General features: G+C 35.1%; 1 protein-coding gene across 3 annotated transcripts in view; it reads left to right on the plus strand.

Moving 5' to 3' along the window:
- Positions 1-24430, plus strand: part of CSMD3 (CUB and Sushi multiple domains 3) — a gene marked incomplete at its 5' end in the record, with an annotated part of 624550 nt that overhangs the window by 59623 nt on the left and 540497 nt on the right. For all 3 annotated transcript variants that reach the window (XM_084280272.1, XM_084280273.1, XM_084280274.1), the window contains one exon: positions 16329-16551. In XM_084280272.1, the coding sequence (XP_084136398.1) occupies positions 16329-16551 (223 nt within the window). The remainder of the gene's footprint in view (positions 1-16328; positions 16552-24430) is intronic.

Genomic DNA, 24430 nt, shown 5'->3' on the forward strand with positions numbered 1-24430 from the left:
AAATATATTTATGTGCGTCTAGATGCAGCCAGAGTATAAGCTGTAGATTTTAAAATGACAGTAACAGCCATCAAAGTGAGATTGTAATCTGGCATTGTCATGTAGTATCACTTGGACATAGAGAAAAAATATAGGACAAATGTATATAAACTGGTATTTTATTCCATCATTTTCTTTTAAATTGATGAACAAGAAAATACAGAGATTAAGAGACTTTAATATAATCACTATAGGTATGTTCCATTTAATGTTTCAGCTGTGTAATTTTTTACTCATTGTCATTATGCAGTTGGGAAAGGAAAGATGAAACCATGGAACCTTTGTCTCTAGAGCACTTTGTGATGGAGCCAAATTCTGCTTGTTCAACTGCAGTTTCAGTTAGCAGTTTGTCCAAAAGGTTTTGGTTTATGCTTAAGTAAGAAACAGATTTCTGAAGAAAGGCCTTTGGTATATTTTTATTCTTTAAAATGATAGATCTAAAGAAATTATACCAGGAGAGAAAATTCAGGGGCTATAAGATCATGATCCCATGATTTTATTACAGGTACTAGCATCTAGAACGTAGATCTTTGTATGCCAATGTACCGTAATTGTGGGAATTCTTTTCTTTCCATTGAAATAACTTACCTTGCTTTTCTAGCAAATTCATGTGCTAAGTATTTTCTTGAGTGATCAACTTCTATAGAACGCAATGATTAAAATGGATAAGGTTTTGCAACTTTACAGTGTATAATTATCTTCTTTTAATATTCAAGAACTAGACAAAATCATTATCTCAAAACATCTCGTCTGTCTGACCTATCATTTAATCACTCCATCATTTTAAATCATCCCATTTTTTCTTACCTCTTTTAAATTGCATCCTTTTATTCAGTCTCACAGTCTCCACTTTTTTTCTTTTTTTTTTTCCTTTTTCTGTTTTCAGTTATTCCTGTATTTTTTATGAATGGGATTGAAAGAGTTACCAGCTGTCTTGTACCACTGTAACTTGCTTGGCTTCATTGGATTTATTCCATTGCATGCCAGAGGAAGATTTGATTTGATTTACTTAGTCACGGGAAGAGCTTTCAGTTACACTGATTTAAAATACTAGCATTACATGAATCTCATGGGATCACCAATTCATTTTTAGATTTTTGTGGGTTTTTTAATTTTAGATCATTGCTTCTTTATAGTTAAGATTTTATTCAGATAATCAAAAATATGCCAAGGTTGCCTTCTCTTTCTTTTCTATTTGCAGAATATTTTATAGCATTCTGCCTGCAAAACAAATAAACAGAATAATATATCACCATTGTTGTTTTCTTTTTGTATTTAAAAGTAGAAGGGTGGGGTGTGGGATGTGGAAGTTACCCAGTAAGCCTTTTATGAATGGAGACCTTCCAAATCTAATGTAAATGAATGAAAGCACATTTCATTCTGAAGTGTTCTGTTGATTTTGCAGGTAGAACTCTCCTGTTGGGGAATCATTACACTTTTGTTTAATGAGACATTTAAAGATGCCTGTAGGACAATGCCCTTCACAGATATCGATGTATAGAGCTGTAGTAGCTTCTCTTTTTTTCCCCGTAAGTCTAGATCTTCAGGTGGCATGGTTAACTTAGTTCAAAGTCAATGAAGTTGTGTCATTCTGTAAACGTTGAGGTCTGATCCTCATAAATTAATGCATGAACTCCTTTCTGTAACTTTTTATATAAATGTTTTGCCATAATCAATCCCAAGAAACATTAAGTTAGAGAAAATTAAAGAGAAAAGTGGCCAGGAATGTCATAATTTTTGAACCCAGTAACAGCTCAGTGTAAATCCGTAAGTGTTCTTTCATCTTTCTTGAGCTCATTAGCTGTAATAATCTTCCTGATTCTAGGTCACTCATTGAAGTGTAAAACTCACAGGGATATGATTATATTTACCTGTTGTTAAGACTTAATTTTTTTTGACATCTAGGGACTGATGAGAAGGGTAACTGTAGTTAATGTTTCTGCATTAATCCTTAGACATTTTGCAAATCTTGTAACTCAGCCAGATGGAATATTCCAGCATGTTTCTCTATAATACCTCAATGTCATCTTCTCCTGTAGCAGGTAATGCAAGCCATAGAAAGGTTACTAGCTAAAGTAGGCAATAAATTCCCATAACATGAAGTTTAAAAGACAGATCAAGATATATTTTCTCCCAATTATATGTTTTAAAAGCAATTAGTGTTGACAATATCTTCTTTTATCTTATTCCTAAACCTACTTACCTTCATTTGTTTTATTTTACACAGTAATATGAATAAATAGTAAAGAAATAATATTCTTTAAAATTGTCCAAAAAAAAAGCAGTATACAATTTATTTCAAGGAAGACGTGAATAAGAAAAGAATACGTGCAGAAGCTAGAAGCAAATAATGAAAAAAAAGAAAGAGAAAGAAAACAAAAAAGTGGAGCAGAATGAAGGAGAAAATGAAACAAAATAAAGTGACAAGAATAAAGACAAATAAGCTTACTAAGATATTAAAATATTGTCCATCATAAAATCATATATATATAGGAATTTTAGGATTTAGTGTCCTAAGTAAGAGTAATTATCAAAGGTAAGGTTATATATAAGCTTCAATAAGTATTATAATTTCATTTTAATTTTTCTTGTATTATTACATAGTACAGGTAACTCATAATATTTGTGCAAAAATATTGTGGAAACAATGCATTTTAATGATGGCACAAATTGGGTGCTCTGTTCTTTCAGAAACTAAGATATATTTATTTTAAGTAGTGCTTAACACTCAGAGGGAGTTAAGGAGGCTGCAGTCATTTGATCGTTTTTTCCAAAGAATGAGAATTTAACATTGGTGCCTTCAAAGTTTGTGGATTTTAAATTAAAATAGAATTTCTATCTTTAATCTATACAAAATCAGAAACTCTAACTGCTTGTGAATTGTAAGAAACAAGTTGTTTTATTTACTCCTGCTTACAGAAAAAAAAAAAGAAAGAAATTAATATTTCATAGAGGCATGAACAACACTTTAAATAGATTATTTAAATTATTCTTGCTGTTTATTACTCCACATGGCATCATTAACCCTATGAACATTTAGAATTATAGATCTATATAAGCATGATATTAATCAAATACACATGCAAAGCAGGACAGCATGCCTTATGTTGAGAATGCACTTAATGGTTCTGCTGAACAGAAACATCTAGGAAGATGTTACACACAATTAAAGACCCATCTTCTTTGAAAAAACATTCTAAAGAAGAAAAGATACAGATGTTTTTAAAGTGTTGATAATGGAATAAAGCACAAAGAAATGAAAACACAAATCTTCCAATTTTCTCTATTCTTAACAGAATTTTGAAATATATCTCAATGTTATTAAATTATACATTAATCAGATGGATATGGCTTGGTTTTTTTTTCCAGTTTTTTACAATTTCTCCTGGACTATCATGGGTTTTTTTGTAAGCAAGTGAACAATTTTTGGGAAGATTTTTTGTGAACAGAATTCTAAAGTGAAAAAAGGAAATGAGATCCAGAGAAATTATAGCACATTTTCAAAATTAAATCTAAAACCATATTGATTATTCATGTATTTGAACAGACTGATTCTTATTGGGAGCTGCTTTATTCTTAATATTTTTGAATATTAGGATACATCCTTGGGTATCTACTATTTCAAAATATTGTTAATAGATAGTTTTCATTTGGTGCTTAATACATTATGTTCCATGTTATTTAAAAACAATTAGTCACAATAATTTAAAAAAATCTTACTTCCCCTTTAAGTTCTTATAAGCATTTTTCAGACAAGTACAAATGCAGTGTGCTCTAACATGAGTCTTTCAGAGACGTTCTCTCTGAATATTCTTATTGAACATATGATGAACTTTCAGAGGGTTTTAATGAACTTTTAAGTTTGAAAGGAGTCGCAGAATCTAAGCATTTTGATATTCTTTAAATGGAGATCTGCAATTTTTAAGCTTTCTGGTGAGTTTTAAGAGCTAGTCTATTAATCAATCCCAATCATTATAACAATCTTTAGCCTTGATATACCACTTCATATTACATATTCAAAGAGGCTTTCCAATATTAACAATTACACCATCTTCGTAGCACACAAGTGTATCATAACAATCTGGATTTTTGAGTGCACTGAGTAGCAGTTATATTCACTCATCCCCACATAAATCTTATGCAGTTTGCCACAGTAATTCAACCAAGTCAACACATCCTTTGCATCCAAGAAGGAAGTGCTATTTTAAGTTTTTTAGGTTCACTGTGCATTGATTTCAGCTTATTACACTGCATTAATAACTTAGTCTCATCCCTCAAATTAAAACAATGTAATTAAGAGAGGCAGAAAAATGTAATTACTTTTTGTTTGAAAATTCTGTAATTTCCATGTAGACTGGGTAAATTATTCATACTGGGTGTGGATTACATTTTATTCTCCCTGCACTGATAGCATAATCACATGGTCCTAATTATAGAGATAGTAAATAAGAGAAAAGTATATATACCCCTCCTCACTCCTGTAGAAACTTCTATTGGCACACTAAGTACTAATTAAAATTCATTATTGCATCACATTTTGCACAGATACAGAAGTTTTGTAACAAAGAGAAGAGAAGACATTTTGTGTGGGAAGGAGGAAGACAGAAGGTTACTGTTAAGATGTTTTTCAGTGAGCGCTATTCTTGCTCTCTAGCCCTTGTTTAAATGCTTACAGTTGTTCCCTTAAAGCTGTTGCTCACTGGTGTAATGTGAGCTGGGGCACTCTAAGAAGAAAGCCAGAGCAGAGCATTCATTTACACCAGCTGCAAATCTGATATCAAGTTCATCATGTTTCTCCTGAAGAGATGGTTAAGTAGTATTGCTGTGAGCATTGCTCTCTCCCTCTTCACTGACAACTTTCCACCAACCTGTGCACATAAATGTCTGGTTGTAGGGTTTGAGAATGCCCTACAGAGCAAGAGAGCAGCTGAGCAGCCTGCTTACCTTCTGCACCTCTCCAATCTGGGAAGAACTTGTTATAGGGAGAGAGAGATGGGAAAAAACCCAGCCTGATGCTCCTGTCATTACCAACAAGATGTGGTGGCTGCAGTTAGTACTGATGAAAAGTGCTGTCATATTTCTCCTTGCAATGCTGGCTATCTGCATACTGCAGTGACGGTAGCAATGATGGCAACTCTGTTGTAATGTGCAAGTAGGAAATGGAAACCAGATGCTAAGCAAGAATGCACTGCTCAGGTACCTGGTCCTCATTTCATTCAGGAAAGGCAGATGAAAAGAAAGTACTGTAAGACTTACAAGTATAATTACAAATAAGTACTGAGTGTACTAAGCAGTTGACACTTTCACCTGATTTTACTCCTGTCCTTTTCTTGCTTGGGAAGAACAAAAGGCGTTAAAGTTGGAAAGGACTAAACTGCAGATGTACCTTAGGCGGGATTCCTTCACTTGATGGCTAAGTTGGTCTAGGCATTCAAATCTGTGTTATAGCAAACAAAGACTATTTGGAGTCAGTTTATTTCATTGCAGTCTGATGTACATGATGGAGAGCCACTGGACCTATTGTTCAGCACTCCACTGATAACAACAGGAGTCTTGCTTTTCAGGCATCATAAACACCCATATTTAATCAAATTCTGCTCTTTGTATCTCATTTGTAAGCAGATGAAAAAAGAATAAATGTCAGTACTGGAATATAAAGATGACTTAAACCTCTGGACTGCATTCAGAAGTCAGGATTCTGGATGCACTGGCAGAGAAATCAATGGACATATAATTAAGGCTGGAAAACGAATGCTTTTATACAGAAACAATTTTACAGTTTTCAAATCTTTCTTTGATCCTAAGTAACAATTTAAATGAGAGCTCAGGCGCCCTAGAAGATAGGAGTGTGAAGCTGACTTTCAAGCAACTTCTATCTGGTACTCTGCAGGACACTTAAACTGGGACAAAACAGAGAAGGAGGACCTGAAATAGTGTTTTGTATACCCCAGTAATTATTGTGAACAGAGCTATTACAGGAGGTGTCTTTTGGTTAGACCAGAAGCTTATACTGGTATTGAGAAACCTTAATAAAAAATGTATTTGTGTATACATTCAAAGAAGATCTGATTTAACAAGCTTCTATTATAAGGCAAAAATGAAAAATTATTTCTAAACATTTCAATTAATTCTGCTTCCAATCGTGCCAGCCACCACTGTATTGCCACAAGGTGATCACATCGGTCTCTTTGATACAGTCAAAGCTTGTGCAGTCTTCTACCATGCTCCACTTTTCTGGTGTTTTTTTACCCAAACCAAATCTAAATTCCATGTTGTTGCCTCAAACTGGGCATGATTACACAGTATACTACAGATGTTGTGGTATGCTTCTGTTTGAGAGGTAGAGGGATCAATATTGCTCTTCAAAAGACCTTTACTGACTAAACTTTCTGGTTGGCATAGTGTTCTTTATATCTTGATGTTTTGGTGTGGTTTATTTTAGAAGAATCCTGGATACTGCAGTACAGACACTTCAGTTTAATAATGCATCATTAAAGTCACAAGCAGATTTACAACATTGTAGTAATAACTGTTAAAGTACAAGACCTAAAGTGATACAAAACAAAATTTGTTTTAAATCTGCAGCTTGATACGAGATTCCTAACTCAGAAAACTGGACTTCAAAGAGAAACATCTGTAGAAATGTAATGCTTGAATATCTACCGTTGACAATCATCAGTTTCCATGATGGTTTTTTTTCTCCCTCCATTTTTAAGAACTGTGTCAGAAATTGTGTCATAGTGTCAAATCCTTCATGAGAAGTTTTTCTTACCTCCCTGAATTCATTTGACCCTAATATAGTCTGAAGTTTGAAATGGTGGCATTTTTTCACTATTATATGATCTAGAAAATGCAAACCAGAAAACCCTACCCAGTGTGCCATATTGTCACAATTGTGTGTTTGTCGGTATGTCTACTTATGGAAGGACTTTTTTCTTTACTCTGTAGTGATCTTCATTGTATTTTCTCTTTTCAACTTCTGTTCTGTTTGCCCATCTTCAGAAAAGCTACATTTGCTAGCAAATTCACGTAAGGGCTTGAGATCCTGTCTCTGTAGTTAAAATCGGTCTCCTATGTAACTCAAAAAATGTTGTCACTGTTTGGAATAGATCAGACCATAGCTGCTTTTCCCAAACACTGCTTCCTTTCAGTCTGAGCGCATTTTTAGTTTTTATGCCCTCGGGTAGTTTAGGCTTTTGTAGAGTGCATGAAGTGTATTTGGTAAAACAGTTTAAACCCCATAGCAATGGTATCATGGGGTAGCTGTTGACATCAGGGTTTTATAGATGTTTCACTGAGAAAGCTGATGTTTCACTGAGAATGGCCTGCTTTGGCAGAGGGGTTGGACCCGATGATCTCTCTAGGTCCCTTCCAACCCCTATGATTCTGTGATTCTGTGGTTTTAGAAGCATGAAACATTATTTAGATCTTTATTGTTTAGTTCCTAAATTTATATGTACATGTGGTCTAAAGTGGGATGGGTTTGGTTTGGTTTTCACAAAATTATGTCTCTTCTGAAGGTAGTCCCAGTGATTGAATGAGAAGACTTTCTAGATTGTTTACATCTGAAGCCATCTAAGCTGCCTTAAAAAGGTTGTCAGTTGTTTTGTGAAAGAAGGAAATATAAGAAGACTATATGTAGTCATGTACAGTAAATACTAAGCCATTCCTGTGTTCAGTTTCTATTTGCAGAAACCTAAACCAGATCCTTAATTTTGCCCTGATTTTCCAAACACTGAGTCTTCAAAGTCTCTTCTAATCTTGTTGAAGTCACTTCAAATCATCAAATAAAATCATATTTATTTGATGTGTTGCGGGTTTTTTTGGTGGTGGTGGTGGGGAGGGGGTTCCCTATCTGAATTCTTACTGGAACTTTTTTCATTATTCTGGGTTTCCTTTCCCCTTGACCGCTCCTCCCTTTTTGAGTTTGACTAAACGTACAATGTTTTAGGAGCATCATGGAAATTGTGTATTTCTTTGTCTAAAGCTATACAGTAATTTCAAGAGGTGACTTAGAGTTACAGTAATTGTTCCTCTCACTTATTTGAACCTGTGGCAAGATTTCAAACTACCAGATGTAATATACCGTAACTGTGTTTTTTTGAGACTAAGTTTCTGTGTAAATCTCGTTAGGAAACCATATCCCAGATCCTAGATTTTAATGAACCAGCTATATAATGACAGAAGTTCATTGTGTATGCCAGTGGGTTTTAAAGAATTCAAGTCAGCATTATATTGCCTGTTCTGTGGTTACATTACAATTAGTGTGAAAATTGTAATTCAGGGTTTTTGACATTCGAACTTTAATTTAGAAGTGTAGTACTAAATATTTCTCAATTTCTTCTGAAATGACTTTTGTTTTAACCTTTTCTTTTAAAGAGGTTATCTGCTTATATAGTGCCAAGTGTGAATACTTTTGAAGCATCTTATTGTGTGACTGTTTCCCTCATTTAAGAATACTGATGCTTCCCCATTTCACAGTATTGATAATTAATTTTGGTGCTGAGGAAAATTTAATATACTCTTTTGGTTTTTTTTCCCAATTTAGCTTATCTCAAGCCTTGTTATTTCAATTTTAGAGATGCAAAGACCTGTACTTTGCAGCAAAATCTTTTCTCTATGTAGTGGTTTAGCTCTTGCTGGAGGCCAGACACCCACCAAATTCAGTCTGTTACTCCCCTTCTTAGTTGGACAGGGGAGAAAATACATATTAAGAGGCTCAGGAGTCAAAATAAAGTCAGGGAGAGATCATTCTGTCAACAATGACGTGGGCAAAACAGACTCAACACAAAGTGAAGAAGAGAGAAACTACCTACTTTATTACACTACAACTACAAAGAACAGCGAAGAAAAACCAGATTTGGGAGCATGACCAGGTCTTAAAACAAATGTAACCAGATCTTAAAACCCTTTCCCCCCACCACTGCCTTCTAAGCAGACTTAGTCAGGATTTTGCTCCCCTCTTCACCCCTGTTTGCAGTATAGGGGGGGCAGGGACTGGAGAAGATGGGGTTCTCGGTAGCACCTTCCCTCCACCCCTCCATTCTAAGCAGACTTCCCTTTAGCCATGATCTTGCTCCCTTCTTCCCCCTGCTCACAGTACAGGGGGGCAGGGACTGGGAAAAAATGGGGTTCTCGGTTACTTCTTCATGAGCTGTTTTCCTTTTCCAGACCTTAAATCACCTCTAACCTCCCTCCCCTCTCCCTTCTTAGCAGACTTCACTCTAGTCATGATTTCACTCCCTTCTTCCCCCTGATCGCAGCATAGGGGGTCAGAGACTGGGAGATGGGGGCTTCGGTCGATCCCTTGCAAGTTGGTTTCCTTCTCGGGGGAGGTGGGGGAGAGACATTCATTCCACACCCTCCCCCTGCTGCACCGTGGGGTCTCACCCACAGGAGATAGTCCTCCCCTAACTTCTCCAACCAGGGCTTTATCTATTCACCAGCTGCCCTGGCGTGGGTCACTGCTATGGTGGGCAGTCATAAATCACAATGTCTCTCAGTCCCTTTTCTCCGCGGGGTCACCAGCCTCCCCCAGCAAACTGTGCTGGCAGCGGCTTGTTCCAGTGTAGGGTCACAGCATCTTTTCTATGTCTCCACCTGCTCCATCCAGTGTGGAGCCCCTCCACGCGCTGCAGGTGCGGTCTCGGCCTTTTCCAAGGGTTTCTCCATGGGCTTATTCCAAGGGTTTCTCCACGTGTCTGTTCCAAGGGTTTCTCCACGGGCTGCAGGGGCATCTTTCTCTCTGGCACCTGGGCCACCTCCTCCCCCACCCTTTCCGGGCCTTGGTGTCTGCACAGCTCGTTACATCTTCTCGCTCCCTTCTCCTGCGGCAAAATGCAGCTGCTTCCGGGTTGTTTTCTCCTGTATGTGATTCTCAGAGGCGCTTGACTATCTCTTGGGCCGTGACTTTGGCCTTGAATTGCTTGTTGTTTATAGTTTAGGCTGGCAGAAAACTCTTAACTGCTGCTTACAAAAACCCTCTCAGCAGCACAGCCTCACAAAACTGCAACACTATCAAGATTTAAAATATACTAATAAATAAATAAAACAGTAACAAAGCTTTAGAAGCTATATATTGCATAGATTCAACTAAATGATGAACTACTTCAGTTTCAGTTTGACCTGGTTGTGGTTGTATCTTATCACTGTCTTTCACAAAGTTGACATGAAAAGGGCTGACTACTACCAGCACATTTTATTTTTGCTGCAAGGTCATTTGAAAATCAATTAGAAAATCTATGCAAATCAGAAATTATTATTTCAAAAAGAACAGGAATGCTTAAAAATGCTGTTGGTAGTTCATAGTATTCTGAGTCCAGTCTCCTTGTCTCCTTGTTAAGTGATGGTTCTGAGCTAACTTTAAAAAGATTCCAATTCAAATATGAAATTAATAGTTTCTCAGATTGCACAGTAAAAAAATTACAACAAATGAAGCACAGTAAGAAACCTTTGAACATGCAGTTAGATTTGCAGAAATACAGAGCAGGGAAAGGGAATGTAACATAAATATCAATCTTTCAACAACAGGTCTTTATAGTGGAATTTCTTTTCATATCTTTCCTATAGAGTAAATTTTCCATGTAATTAAACACAAAATCTCCACAAAGTCATTGTCAGCTATGTCCTTGATATGGTATTCTCTTTAGAGCTGCTAGGAAGATTCCTGGATCAATTTCTTGGTACTTTCCACCTTTCCAGTGGAAGAACTGCAGGAACATTAGCTACAAGAAGGGAAAAGAGCCCAGGGTCAGAGCACTAATAAAAGCATGATTCACAATTAGTTTTCCTAAAATGGGGAAGTCATAACACATAATGTTTATTCATAAACATGGGAGAGAGAAGTAGGGTGGCCAAATGCCACTGAGACCAGGAATTACATTATTTGAAACCCAAATTTTCTTTAAAAAAATCCAAACACCTTTAGTAATTATCTACAATCTTCCCAAACATAAGAAATGTGATTTCCCTTCAAGCCTGGCAGTGCTAGCATGTGTGAGGGGTATTAAATATGGCAGGCTTTCAATCCCAGAGAGGAATTTTAATTCGTTCTGTGATGAGATTCCAAATGTCCTCTCTTGTTTTTATGTCTAGTTCAATTGCCCAGATGTTTGTCACATCTGAGAGATTATCCTTCTCTGGCTGCATGAGCAAGGAGGCAGTTATTTTGGAACAGATGATCCCTTGTCTACAAGGCATTTGAGATATTACATGAGGAATAGGACAGAAGTACTGAAATTGTTAGAAAGAAAGTTAATTACATACTGGGGGATAAAATCTTGAGTGTATTTCATCTGACTTTGTTGAAACCAGACTTTCATCTCTGGCAGTGGTAGCAATGCTTTTAAAATAGAAGCAGAAGGCTATTCCCTGTCAAAGAGTTATGTACAAACCAAAGTAATTAACTGCCTAAGGGTGAGGAAAAATACCTGTATTTTTCTGTGAAAGTGATAATATTTTTCTGTTGAATGACTTACTGGGAGGGAGATTTATGTTACATCTTTTTTTAAGCTCCTCAAAGACTGGCGACACTTTTGAAGTTAAAGCCCTTTTGTTTTCAGTTACTGGAAATGATTAACAGTTTTCTGCTATAGAACAGGAAATACACAATGACAACAAATACTTATTTCAATGTATGTAACAAAAATGTTATGGATATTTTTATTAAAGACATCCAGCTGCTTATTTTCCTGCCTTGCCATTTTAAGCCTTCTGCTCCTCAGGATGGAATCCATGTGAACATGAGCAGTTTTTGCTATTTTGTAGATGTTATGTTTCATAAAAGAAAAAACATGCTCAGTGTTGACATGAGCATAATCTTTTGTCTTTCTTTCAGTTTTCACATATGAGACAAGTGGAAGAAAACACTGAAATTTTTCTGAACCTCTTTCAGATAAGGTGGACGAAGTAGAAATAAGAAATTACTCTTTGGAGGAAAACCAATACTTCCATAAAGTTTTTCAAACACAATGATAATTGCTTTACAATGATGACTTCTTTTTGGCTGGTATTCTGTACCGATTCCTCTGAGTTTGTTATAGTGTTTCCATACAATCCTACCAAATGATTTGAAAATTCATTTTGGCATCTGGTTATAGCTTATTCAAGGGCAAAATGAGATATGAATATGTTGAATAGTACTGGTCCCCATCCTGACAGCTGAGGGACTCCGCTAGATACAGGCCTCTAGCTTGACTCTGTCCCATTGACCATAACTTGGGGGGAGGTGGGAGGAAGTTATCAAGATATCAGAAAAGATACAGAGCAGGGGGAGGGAAGCAGCATGTGAACAATTCTTAATTCATTTTCTCAGTTTGCTCGTAAAGTAAATCATGGCAAGTACTAAATACCTCTTCAAAAGGAAATACACAAGCAGCTTAGAAATGTGTATGCTAATCAATGAAGACACAGCATAATTATCTTATGGTGATGACTTCTGTCAAAGAATGCATCAAACAGTTAAACACAGGAGATTAAACAAAAAGTGTGGAGTACTTGGAAGGTGAGAGGTGTGGAATTGTGTTATTATATAACATAATTGAATGGTCATGAGGAAAAGAAAAAGCAAAAGACAATCCTTTACAGTACTGCTTGGGTATAGTTACAGAACATTCCAGGGCACGTGGTATGGATATGGCATTAGTAGTACTCACTTTCTTAGAAGGCAATGAAAGTTGAGTAAATATATTAAGTAACTGATGCTACTGAATCCCACAGTGAATCAAAGGATGACTGAAATAAGGAAGAGGGGTTGTGTTTTATGATTTCAAGCAAGAAATACTATCCATGTAAAAATTGATGAGAATTAAATATTTTTAAATGTGGTAGAAAACAATGCCATGGAAATTTTGAATTGTACTAGCTATTAAGAGAATATCTTGGTGGAGTTGCTCATCTTCACACTTACTTCAACAAGTCTTTTTCTAGTCTAACTTCAAGCTTTTCAAAATTCTTTATCTCATGCTTTGTATCAAACCTTGCCTTTAATGATAAACAGTTTGCAAGTAAATTCTGTTTTGAAAGCTAGTTCTGAAATCTAGATGAGAAAGATCACAGGATATGTTACCAGCTATTTCAACATGAATTTTTTCTTGTGCAAATATATGTCATACCTTCAGCATTTGATCAGACCAGTAGTTAATGCATGTTGACTGTTTTGAATGTAACCAAGTTAGTCGGCACACTGAAGAGCTCTACAGAAGGGATTAACATTTGAAAGTAGAGATTAAAGTACATGTTGTATGGATTCTGCTGGCATGATTCTGTATTTTACAGACTAAAAGAATAGACCTATCAAAATCAACCTGCTGCTATTTTTTTTTCAATTCTTTGAATTAAAAATGCATATTCTGAAACATGCATAACAACATTCAGCTAGTCATCAGTGAAAACTATCCAACTTGTATCACCTTGCAGCATATGAGTAATTCTCTTTTGTTACAGCTTGGATATGGAGTGAAAGGAATAAGTGGAAGTTTTATATGTCATGGAAGTTTATATTTCATATATATGTACAGATAGGAACAATTATTGGATCCAATATGAAGCATTGCATTCCTTAATAAGTAGTGTATCATCTAATGAGGCATTTTCTCATTGTTTTGTCTCTATTATTTTAATTTTATTTTGATCACAGAAGACATATTATTTGGGTTTTTCTTTATAGTTTGCATTGAATTAACAGAACAGTATATATGTAATTGATAGCTATCCTGATTTAGATAGAAAAACAGGGACACAGATTCTGAATTATGGAGCTTTATTATGATGTTGAGCCAAAGTTCACACTGTGCTTTTCACACATGGTTTGGATAGATGCATGGGAATTAACAGTTGTTTCTCTCCTTAAGTTTTTTTCTCTAATTCAATTGAAGTAGGCCTCAGCAAGAGATTTCTAGGAAAACTAAATTGATAAGTATATGCACACTTAACTATTAAAAGCCTTATTCCAGCAACTGTACTTGGTGGGAGGTGCTAAATTTCTAGGATGATGATCTTATGTTGAGTAAATAGTTTAGTTTCGTAAAGTGACTTGTGCACAAACTGTATTCCACAATTTTTTAAAGTGCTAAATAAAACATCTGAGTTTAAATAATAAATAATAACATATAAAGATTTAAAAATAGTTTGAGTATATGAGGAAGATGCAGAAAGATATAAATAAAACAGACTCTTAGAAATGAAGGTTGATAAAAAATGAGTGTGTAGGCACTGATATGAAAATGAATTCTCTAAACTAATTTGCAGTAGGAGGTAAAATTTGCTATATATGTCAGATGAGACAAACAAATCCCTAATTGAGGATCTCCGTTCTCTTCCTGTCCTATATAATATACTGGTATTTGTAGTAGAAGAGTAATCACGCTTCATAAAAGGCATCTTTTCTCATCATTTGAGATAACTATGACAAAGCTAAGATAAAATTGTTGAATGTTTTGAATAAAAGTTACTTTACAGTGTAGCAGTACAAAGTGTAACACCTTAGGAGATTTCTCTGAGTACTTCAGAGAAAGGGGTCTCTGCACATTTAAATGCTGAACATGACAATCTTGTGAATTTGCCATAAAGAAGATGGTTTAATGAGCTTGAATATATACAAGTGTGTATAATTAAAGAGACAGCATCTGGTTTGTTTGTTTGTAGTTTGTTATGAAAATTATATCATCTTTCTCTGAAAGAGCATGCTGAGCAGCTGAGCACTTTGTGCTTTTTCTCAGTTGATGAAATTCCCCCACTAGCAGAGGGGGCTTTGCCTGAGCACAGTTGAGGAAGAGAAGCTTTGGGAGTACAAGGGCAAAGCAGGAAAACTGATCTAATATTTAGTTGATAAGAGAGCAGAAAGCCTGGAGTGAGGATGCAGACCTACAGTCAGACTGCCAAGATGATGGGAAGAAAAAATATCCTAAGGATTGTAGAGGTGTATGGAACTGCTATAACTGAACATTAGGTGCAAGAACAAGAGTATAGAAAAGGACCTGCCCCAACAGGACACAGTGACTTGGTGGAGATCTTTTTATAATTGTTATCTATCTTTTTATCAAAAATGGACTTTCTATATAAAAAGAAAATTTCTTATAGTTCAAGAAAATTTGGCTTTTGAATGTAAGGGCCATTTGTGACATTTGGGGATATGATAAAAAGGATCTATTGGGAGATCCACCTTTCAGCTTTGACTGATTTTGGCTGGGACAGAGTTCATGTTCTTTACAGTAGATTCTACAATGTTATGTTTTGGATTTGTGACTGAAATGGTGTTGATAACAAAAGAATGCTTTAGTTATTGCTGAACAGTCCTTACAGACCCTCTGTTTCTCAGCAAATAGGCTGGGGATGGTCAAGAAATTGGGAGAGGAGAGATATGGGACAGTTGGCCCCAAATGGCCAAAGGTATATCACGCTAATCAATAAAATGTGGGGGAAAGAAGGTGGAAAGAGGGACATTTAGGATTATGGTTTTTGTCTTCCCATGTAATTATTAGGCATAATGTTTTCCTGGAAATTACTAAACTCCTGCCTGCCAAATTAGCCAATTTTGCCATTTTGATTGTCTCCACCATCCTATGGCAGGCAGGGGGGAGGGGGAGAGGGAGGTTAGGGAGAAGAGACTGAGCAGCTTTGTGGGCTGAATTGCCTTCTGAGCTGCCATACCACCTAAATAGGGTCAGTCACACATAAGCTGTTAATATTTTATTAAGACACAGAAAAACTTACTAAATTCTTTCTTGTTACAAATAGCCAGCACAGTTCTTTACCCGAGATAGCATAGTGATGCTACAAATGGCTATTTCATCTCAAGTGTTTAAGTGCACAACTTTCATAAAACAGAATTATTGATTGGAAAGAATTTGTTCATAATAAATGTCTTTTCCGCCTCTTACAGCCCCAAAATCTGGGGATAAGCAGCGGAAGGTTAATGGATGAGTACCTATTTACTTTGTTCTGGTGCTTCTTTTTTTTATGAAAAAGGGAATTGATGCAAATGCTTTGCCTCATAAGCAAGAAAATTTAGTAATAAATGTTGTTTGTGTATATTTATTTGCAAAGAAGCTACCATATGTCTTTATGTAAACAGTGGGGAAAACACATTTGTTAGGTGGGTGGGGTTGATTTGCCTTAAGTGGCCAGGATGTGTATTAAAATATGGGCTTTCCCTTTCTAAATGCAGTACTTGTTGAGATGTATTTTGTTTGGGTTTTTTTAAATCATTAATTCCAATTACATATTTTATTGAAGGTTGATACAGAAATGGATTGCTAACTTTTATTTCTTTTTTTTTTTTTTTTTTTTAGGATTTATTTATACCTGTGGTGGAACTTTAAAAGGATTGAATGGCACTATAGAAAGCCCTGGCTTCCCATATGGATATCCAAATGGTGCAAACTGTACATGGGTTATAATAGCAGAAGAAAGAAACAGAATACAGATTGTCTTTCAGTCTTTTGCTCTAGAAGAAGAATATGATTATTTGTCATTATATGATGGACATCCTCATCCTGCAAACTTTAGGACAAGGTAAAGAATAAACATTTTTAAAATGTAACTTGTAGTTAAAGCTAATATTTTAAAATTATGGATTCTTTTCTATTTAGACTTTAAGGTGCGCACATTAAACAAAAATGTCTTAAAAATCTATATGATGTTCTTTAATTCTTGTTGAAGTAAGTGCTAAAATTAATCTAGCCCTCAAAATTGTTCTCAACAAAATGTACTTAAGAAGCATATGAGCTTGGATAAATGAATGTGAATATGAGATTGTGGAGGTCTCAGTTTGTGTGATGTATTTTAGTGGAACATTTGTAATCTTTGGAACAGGACACTTTTGAGAGACATCAGAAAAAGATAACATTTAAGACAGAAAGAATATATATTTTTCTTTGCAATTGTATATAGCACAAACAAATTACAAGAATGAAAAAACAAGACTGTGATGGGTCACAGAACATTTTGGATCACTTGACCTACTTGGATCTACTTCAGTATCATGGCCCAGTTTTCCAGTTCTGGAAGGTTGCGGCTTGAGGGATACATAATAATTCTTCAACAGCAACAGATCACAAGAGATCCATACCTTTGCTAGTTATCTTTATTATCATCATCTTGACTTTTGCAAATCTACCTTTGTATGGTCCCATACAAAATCCTTGTTGCTAAATGGGAGACATATGGATTTGACAGATTGACTATTTGATGAATAAGGAATTGGCTGGATGGCCACATCCATAGAATTTCAGTCAATGGCTTAATGTTCAAATACAGATCAGTTACAAGTGGTATCCTTCAGGATTCCACGTTGGTGGTCCATATCTTTGTTAATGAAATGGCCAGTGGGGTTAAGTGTACCCTCACTCTCTGTGATTCTGTGATTCTCAGGAATTTTGTGGATGACACCAAGTTGCATGCTGCGGTTGATTCACTTGAGGGAAGGGATGCCATCTACAATGACATTAAAAGGCTTGAGGGTGTGCTACTTAGAACCTCATGAAGTTCAATTGGGTCAAGTGCAACACCTTCCACCTGGGTCAGGGCAATCCTCAGTATCAATACAGACTGGGAAATGAATGGAATGAGAGCAATCTTGTGAAGAAGGACTTGGTGATTCTGGTGGATGAAAAATTGGACATGAGCCAGCCAGCAATGCATGCTTGTAGACCAGAAAGTCAGCCATATCCTGGGCTGCATCAAAAAAAGCATGACCGCAGTTTGAATGAGATAATTCTCCCCCTCTACTCTGCTCTGATGAGAGCCCAGCCAGCGAACCTGTAGATAAAAGTTTTGTTTGGGTTGATTTGGGTGGTTTTTTTCACAAGATAAAACAAGAACATGTAGTTTTCCTCCTTTCTTCCTGCTCATCAAAAGATAAAATTTACATGGAGGTTTGATCTCATATAGGAGCCCAAAAAGGCCCTCACTGCCAGCCAAGACTTCTACTGGTGAATCCACTCTAAACTGTAATCTCAGAGAGTATGTGAACAACATTCTGCACAAGTACAAAAGAATAAAACAATTATTACTATTAGGAACTCATGGTCCTTACTGAGTTACCGTTTTAATAAGAGTCAGAGAAAGAATGTGAAGGAACCTAGGAGGATGGAAAGAAGAGAAAAATACTATCTTTCAAAGGCTGATTTTTTTTCTTTGTAGGTCTTGTTCAAGCTAAAGAAAAGTTTTATATATCTTTGTGTGCACATAAATGTTCATATTTATATGAACGTTTTGATATAACTGATATATCTCTCTGTATACTTAGATATATAGATACCTATCTACGTATGTATGTGCTGTATTCTTTTTATAATAAGCCTTCAAAGTTAGAGCTCTGGGATAAGGTTTTCTTAAATGTGGATGTCTTGAGAAAATGTCTGGGAAGCATGGCATGCTCAAAAGTTTTGGTACTGTATATTTAGGATGCCACTACATTTTAGTGAGGAAAAGGATAAGAAGTTCTGTAGGAGAGGATAAAATAAGTCCGCACTTAAAAAGGAAAAGACGATTAAGCCTCCATATAGGTCTTGAAATAGACTACTTTTGCAAGACTTAGAAGATCTTGCCAGCATGTGGGTGCAGTAGAAAAATAGTACACATTTGTGTGAATGGAGAACTGAGGTTTAAGTTAAGAGAGTGTGATAGTAAAATTATGCAAGCTTTACTAAATCTTTCATGGGGATGTTTATTTTCTCAGATTGCTGTAGTAAGGTGATATTACCTAGATTTTCTTTTTTGCAAAAGGTTTTTACTTCAACAGGTAAAGTTGCTTGTGGAAATTTTCTTGCTAGTATGACAGTGTATTTTATCATTTTACTTAGCTACATTAATTAAAGCATAATGAGATTACACGAGTCACACTCCCCTTAATTTTGTAACAGAAAAAAAGTTTTCAGGGGACTACATAGGTAGTTATGTAAAATATGTAACAGGACAACTAAAAAAAAAGTCTCAGACAATTGGTGGTAAGGCACTGGAAGTTGTGGATACCCCATCCCTGGCAGTCTTCAAGACTAGGTTGGATGGGGCTTTGGGAAAGATGGTCTAGTGGAGGGTGTCCCTGCCCGTGGCAGGGGTCTTGGAACTGGATGATATTTGATGTCCTTTCCAATCCAGACCATTCTTAATTCTACAAGATACAAAAAGCCACTATTTATTTTCTATTTTAATATTTTGATTGAAAGAAGTTTCTGTATGACTAAGATTTTGTAGTTGAGATGTGTGTGAATCTGATTCCATCCTTATCCATTCTTATACTTCTTTTTAAAATTGTTCTCCTCATTATTGAATCATGTTGAAATTTGTTGTTGTTGTCTTCAGTGAATGCTGAACAGCTTAAATAGTTTAGATGGCACTTTAAACGGTAACTAAACAATAATGAATGGAAGATAAGAAACCTATCTGTCAGATACATCTATTGTGGAAAATGTGCTTCCAGTATTACATGTTCATATTTGTTTTACTGTATATGCTTGATTTTATATATTTAATGTTAGATCTTTGTCTCAAAATATAAACAGAGAAAATATATCTAATAGTTTAAATCTGTGAACTAAACTAAAAAAAAAAAATCTTTCCATAAATCATATTTCCAAAGAAATCTGTTTACAGAATAATAACATTACGTACTGTATTTGAACTAAGCTTTAAGCAAAATTTCATACTTTGGAGTCTTTCTGGGTCATGTTGTAGACACTGTCTTCTCTGTGTATTTTTATGACTTTTGTGTACCCTTTATTTCACATTTATACATCTAGTTCCCCACTAAAAAAAGAAAAAAAGAAAAAAAAAAAACAGAAAGAAAAAAGATCAGGGATTTGTTTTATATAATTACTTTTAAATTGCAAGTTTCTATACAACTTATTTTGGAAAGTAGCTAATACTTCTGAATGCTGCTCTGAGTGAACTTGCAAGTTTTCTTCCTTTTTATTTTCTTTAAAGGTAATTTCTGACCATAATGCATAATATACTATCAATAAATACCAAACAGTATAGTTTTGGTTTTGGTTTTGTTTTGGTGATTTTTAAGAAGTAAGATCTTTAGAATTGAACATTAGTTTTAAAAGAGATGGCATGTTCAATAGTATGACATATTTCTTTCTCTAATTAGTTATCCCAACTTTCAGTGTGATATTAGAAATAGCTTTAAGTAATTGAATAAGAATTTGTGATTATATACCCAAGCTCTGTCACTGATGCAAGGGAACATATTTTCCAAAATTACCACTACCTACCCAGTTCATTGATTTGATATTTAAATATTCATCACATTACATTGAAAGCAATGAAACAAATGCAGATCTTTTAAACACAGAAGAAAATTGCATACCTGCTGCAGTTGCAATGGGATAAACTGAATAATCCAATCCAGCATATTCCTGGTTTTGACGAATTTTATAAGTCCATGTTCACATAGAAATTCTGGATTAGCCAAAAATTATATATTTTATAAAGTTAAAAAGAAAATTATTTGGAAAATTAAAAAGTCTATCAGAATGTTGTAATAAAAAAATCATTAGAAAATTTCATTATGTGTGATCTTCAAAAGGACAGACATGGTATGGGAGTTTAGAAAGCTTCTCTGTGAGGAAAAAAGGTATAATCATTTTATGACAGCTGTTCATTTGTTTTTGTAATTGAAATTAAGTATGAACATGTTTATGTAAAAATCATAAGAAGTAGAGGTGTGACAAAGTGGTACAAACTGGAATTTTTAAACACAATATATATTTGTCTTGAATTTGAGAGCCTGCAAGACCAGCATGTATCTGCAGATATATTTAAATGTTGATACGGTAATTGTGTCCGAAGATTTAATTGGATTAATTAAAAGCTTTACCTACAAATGCTTCATTTCCTCTTATGAAATCTGTATGTAAGGAAGCTTTAACATTCTTAGTGTTTAAAAGGTGAGTTAATACTCGTCTTTTCTAATCTCTTGTTTTTAAGCAAGATGAATCATCCTTTCATCTACATTCCTTGCTGAGGCAAACACGAATCAAATGCACAGGTTACGTGATATGTGTTTCTGAGCTGAATAGATGAAATTCACTGAAATTACTGGAGGCATCCACTGCTTTTTCTCTACTGATGAGTTGCTTTCTCCCAAAACATCTGACTCCCTGAGTAGGCCTACATTTTTAACATTTAGTACCCAAGCACTTAAAAGGAAAACAAAAAAAGGAAAAAAAATTAGATTAATAAGTAGATCTATGAAATGTCAGGATGTTCCTTAGGTTAAATATAATTGCGTATGCTCTCTTCACCCCTGTACTTCCAAAGATTTAAATGTGATACTAAACAAATAGACTCATGCTTTGATAATGGTATTGTAAACTGTTATAAAAAAGGAAACATTATACATAACAAATGAATAAGCTTATAGCTAAACTTCTATACTAAAAACTAAAATACTCTTTCTAATTCTGCAGCACATGGAAAAACAGATAATCCACTTGGAATGGATAACACTGACTATGAAATTAAAAGTAATTTTTTTGTCCAAATAGTTAAGAACAGGAGAAAGAAAAAAGAGCAGAAATATGTAAAATTAAAACAGAACCTTAATATTAATTTGTATTAAATATTGCTGGGTTCCTTGCAGATGAGTTGGCTTATTTCTTGGCTCTGGGTTGAGGTTATGTTATCTGAAAAGGGTGTGGACATGCCAGGACAAGAAGCCAAAACACCTGTTCTGACCACTTCATAAGACCTGGACCTGCTTCAGTGGTCTAGGGAACCACAGCAGGAGCAGGATGAGTGCTTTCCCCGGATGGCAAGGAAACACCCACATGGATGAGGCAGGTACCCTGCTGTCACCCTGTCAGTACAGGCTCCTGGCCCAATAGCACTGTCAGATACCTGTCCCTCCATCATAAATGTGCCAGGTATTGCTGACAACATAATCAAACGTGTTTTGGCTCAAAACCAATCACGAATTTCAGGTATATTTTCTCAGAATAATTTACATTGCTTTACAATGTTGAAATGGTAGCATCATCCATCCTTTTTCTACATCTAAAATTTTATCGAAAAACCTTTAGGACATGGTATAAATTAAACAAAACCAAACAAACAACTCCCACCCCCACCTGCCACAGTAAAATCAAGTATACATTAGTAATTATGTTCTTACTCAAAAAATAAATAGCACTAAGTTAAATACTAATAATTCCCAGTTTTAAAAGGGAAGAAATATATTTCTGGAATACTAGATTTTGCCTATAAAACTTTTTATTTTATAAATGGGGGAATCATGACTTGGATTTTACATGTCCTAAATTGTAAAAATTATCTTACACATTACATTTATGAAGAAGGAAGGGTAGCAAAAAAAGAAGTTTGGAAGAAACTTCTAGTGCCTTCATGTAATAGTTCTGCTTGTTTTTCCATTTCTTATTCTAACTTCACTGAGTATGTGTTTCTCCTTTTAACAGATAGAAGTCTGGGTCAAACAGACAGCAATTAGGCTATGCTGCTAACATCAGTGCAACCTCCAGCTTGTTACATGTCACCTAATGGCACCCTGGTAGCTACAGTATTTTTTTTTTCTTCTGATTCAGACACTTTCCTTCTTCTGGTCCTTAGAACTTTAAACTTAATTCTTTGTGAAGCTTTATATCTATGCTACATTCTTTACAATCACCCAGCCAAACTAATTACCTTACTTTTTTTTGGGAATCTATTATGTTTTTATTTCTTAGCAAGTGTTTCAATCTTTCTGATAGTAACCCTCATCAAAACCAGGAAGACAAAAATCAGCCCCACATTTTTTCCTCGTTTTTGCCTACTTCTTCCTCCATTTCTGCTGTATCAGTATTTCCACTTACAGAATTTCCTAACTTTAAGAATTGCTTTACTTGTTCTTTCCCATCTTATCTTCTTTGTCTTTAGGTGATCTAAAGTACTACAAGATATAGTATGGGGTGCCCAGAGCCAGTGCCAATGTCTTGTCTGGGCATTGATTCTCCTTTCTGAACTCAGGCTTTGTTGAATGTAGCTCCATTTTACTTCACACACGTGTATCCTTTTGTTCTTTTAAGTTTTTTCTCATATGAACAATGCCTTTCTTGTTTACTTAGGCCATATAAAGACCCTTTCTGATTACTGTTATCTTCTGGCTTATAGTTCCTATTATTAGAGTTATCCTCCAAGTTAGTTTTGTACCATTCAGCTGCTATAATAAAAGTTCTCAAGTTAGCAGACTCCATACTGATAAAGCAAAAATGGTAACTCTGGGAGGTTCTAGATTAAATCTGACAGAGATAAAATCTCTTTGATTATTGGTTATTAAGCCTTTCAGACAGGTAAGAGTAGAATATTTGCAGTCCTTCAGGTCTTCATTCCTAAGACTAATAACTGAAAACATAAAGCTGCTTTTTTTTTTTTTTTTTACTCCTGTTTGTGTTTTTTTGTATATTGTTGTAGACCAAGAATTGTTGATAGAGAGACAGTGGACCATTTACCTTACCTTAAAAAGTTTCCATTATCATCAAAAGCAACCATAGATCTTTGAGGTTTTTTCTGCCCCGACTGTTTATTATGCCCTAAGTACATAGACTTTTCTTCCTCATCACTGTTCACTTTCTGTCCGAATTGGCAACTAGAGCAGAAACTGTGAGCTGATTAGGATCCAATTAGGGATTCAGCACTTTGGAAACACCTTCAAAACGCTGATCACTGATTTTTCTTTATGCTGATCCACAGTTTTCTAGATTTCTTCACTATTTGCATGGAAAGAGTAGAAAGGAAAGAATTTCAGTTGAGAATTCATGGACAAAATCAAATGGGATGACATTCTCCCCTTATAAAAAAAAAAAAGAGAAAATAAAAAGGTATATTAGTGCTAGTCAAAGACCAAAGAAGAGATAAGAAAACAAGGAAAAAAAGACCAATGCGAACTAGAGGAGGGAACAATGGCAATTAAACAAAGAAAAGAAGGCCCAGTAAACCATCAATCAAAGTGGAAAATAATGAGATTGATAACAGAACTGAATGAGTCTAAACAGACAAAATTTCACTGTATGAACAAAAAAAAAATACAGCAAAAGTGTAACAGAATATATGTAGAATGTAGAAAATGGAGTGAACATAGGTAGAGGCACACGGCAATAAATACAGAAAAGCTTTTAGATAAGGCAAACAAAAATAATTGAAAAAATGTATCAAAATGTAATGGTAGAGAGATATGCAGTTTTGAGAGATGGGTTCTGAGCATCTGAGACTTTTGAGTGGAGATTTCTTTCTTTGAAGTTTGCTTTATGAAGAAAACACATTGAAGCAATAAAATTATTTTAATTGTGATTATAAATACAACGCTGAAAGAACAGTAGTTCACATAATTTTGTACTATATTTTGTGAATATTTTGATATGATGTTAAATTTCTAGATACCCACTGAAAGGTAAAA

The sequence above is a fragment of the Gallinula chloropus genome (genome assembly GCF_964237585.1).
Source record: "Gallinula chloropus genome assembly, chromosome: 2".
NCBI classification, from domain to species: Eukaryota; Metazoa; Chordata; class Aves; order Gruiformes; family Rallidae; genus Gallinula; species Gallinula chloropus.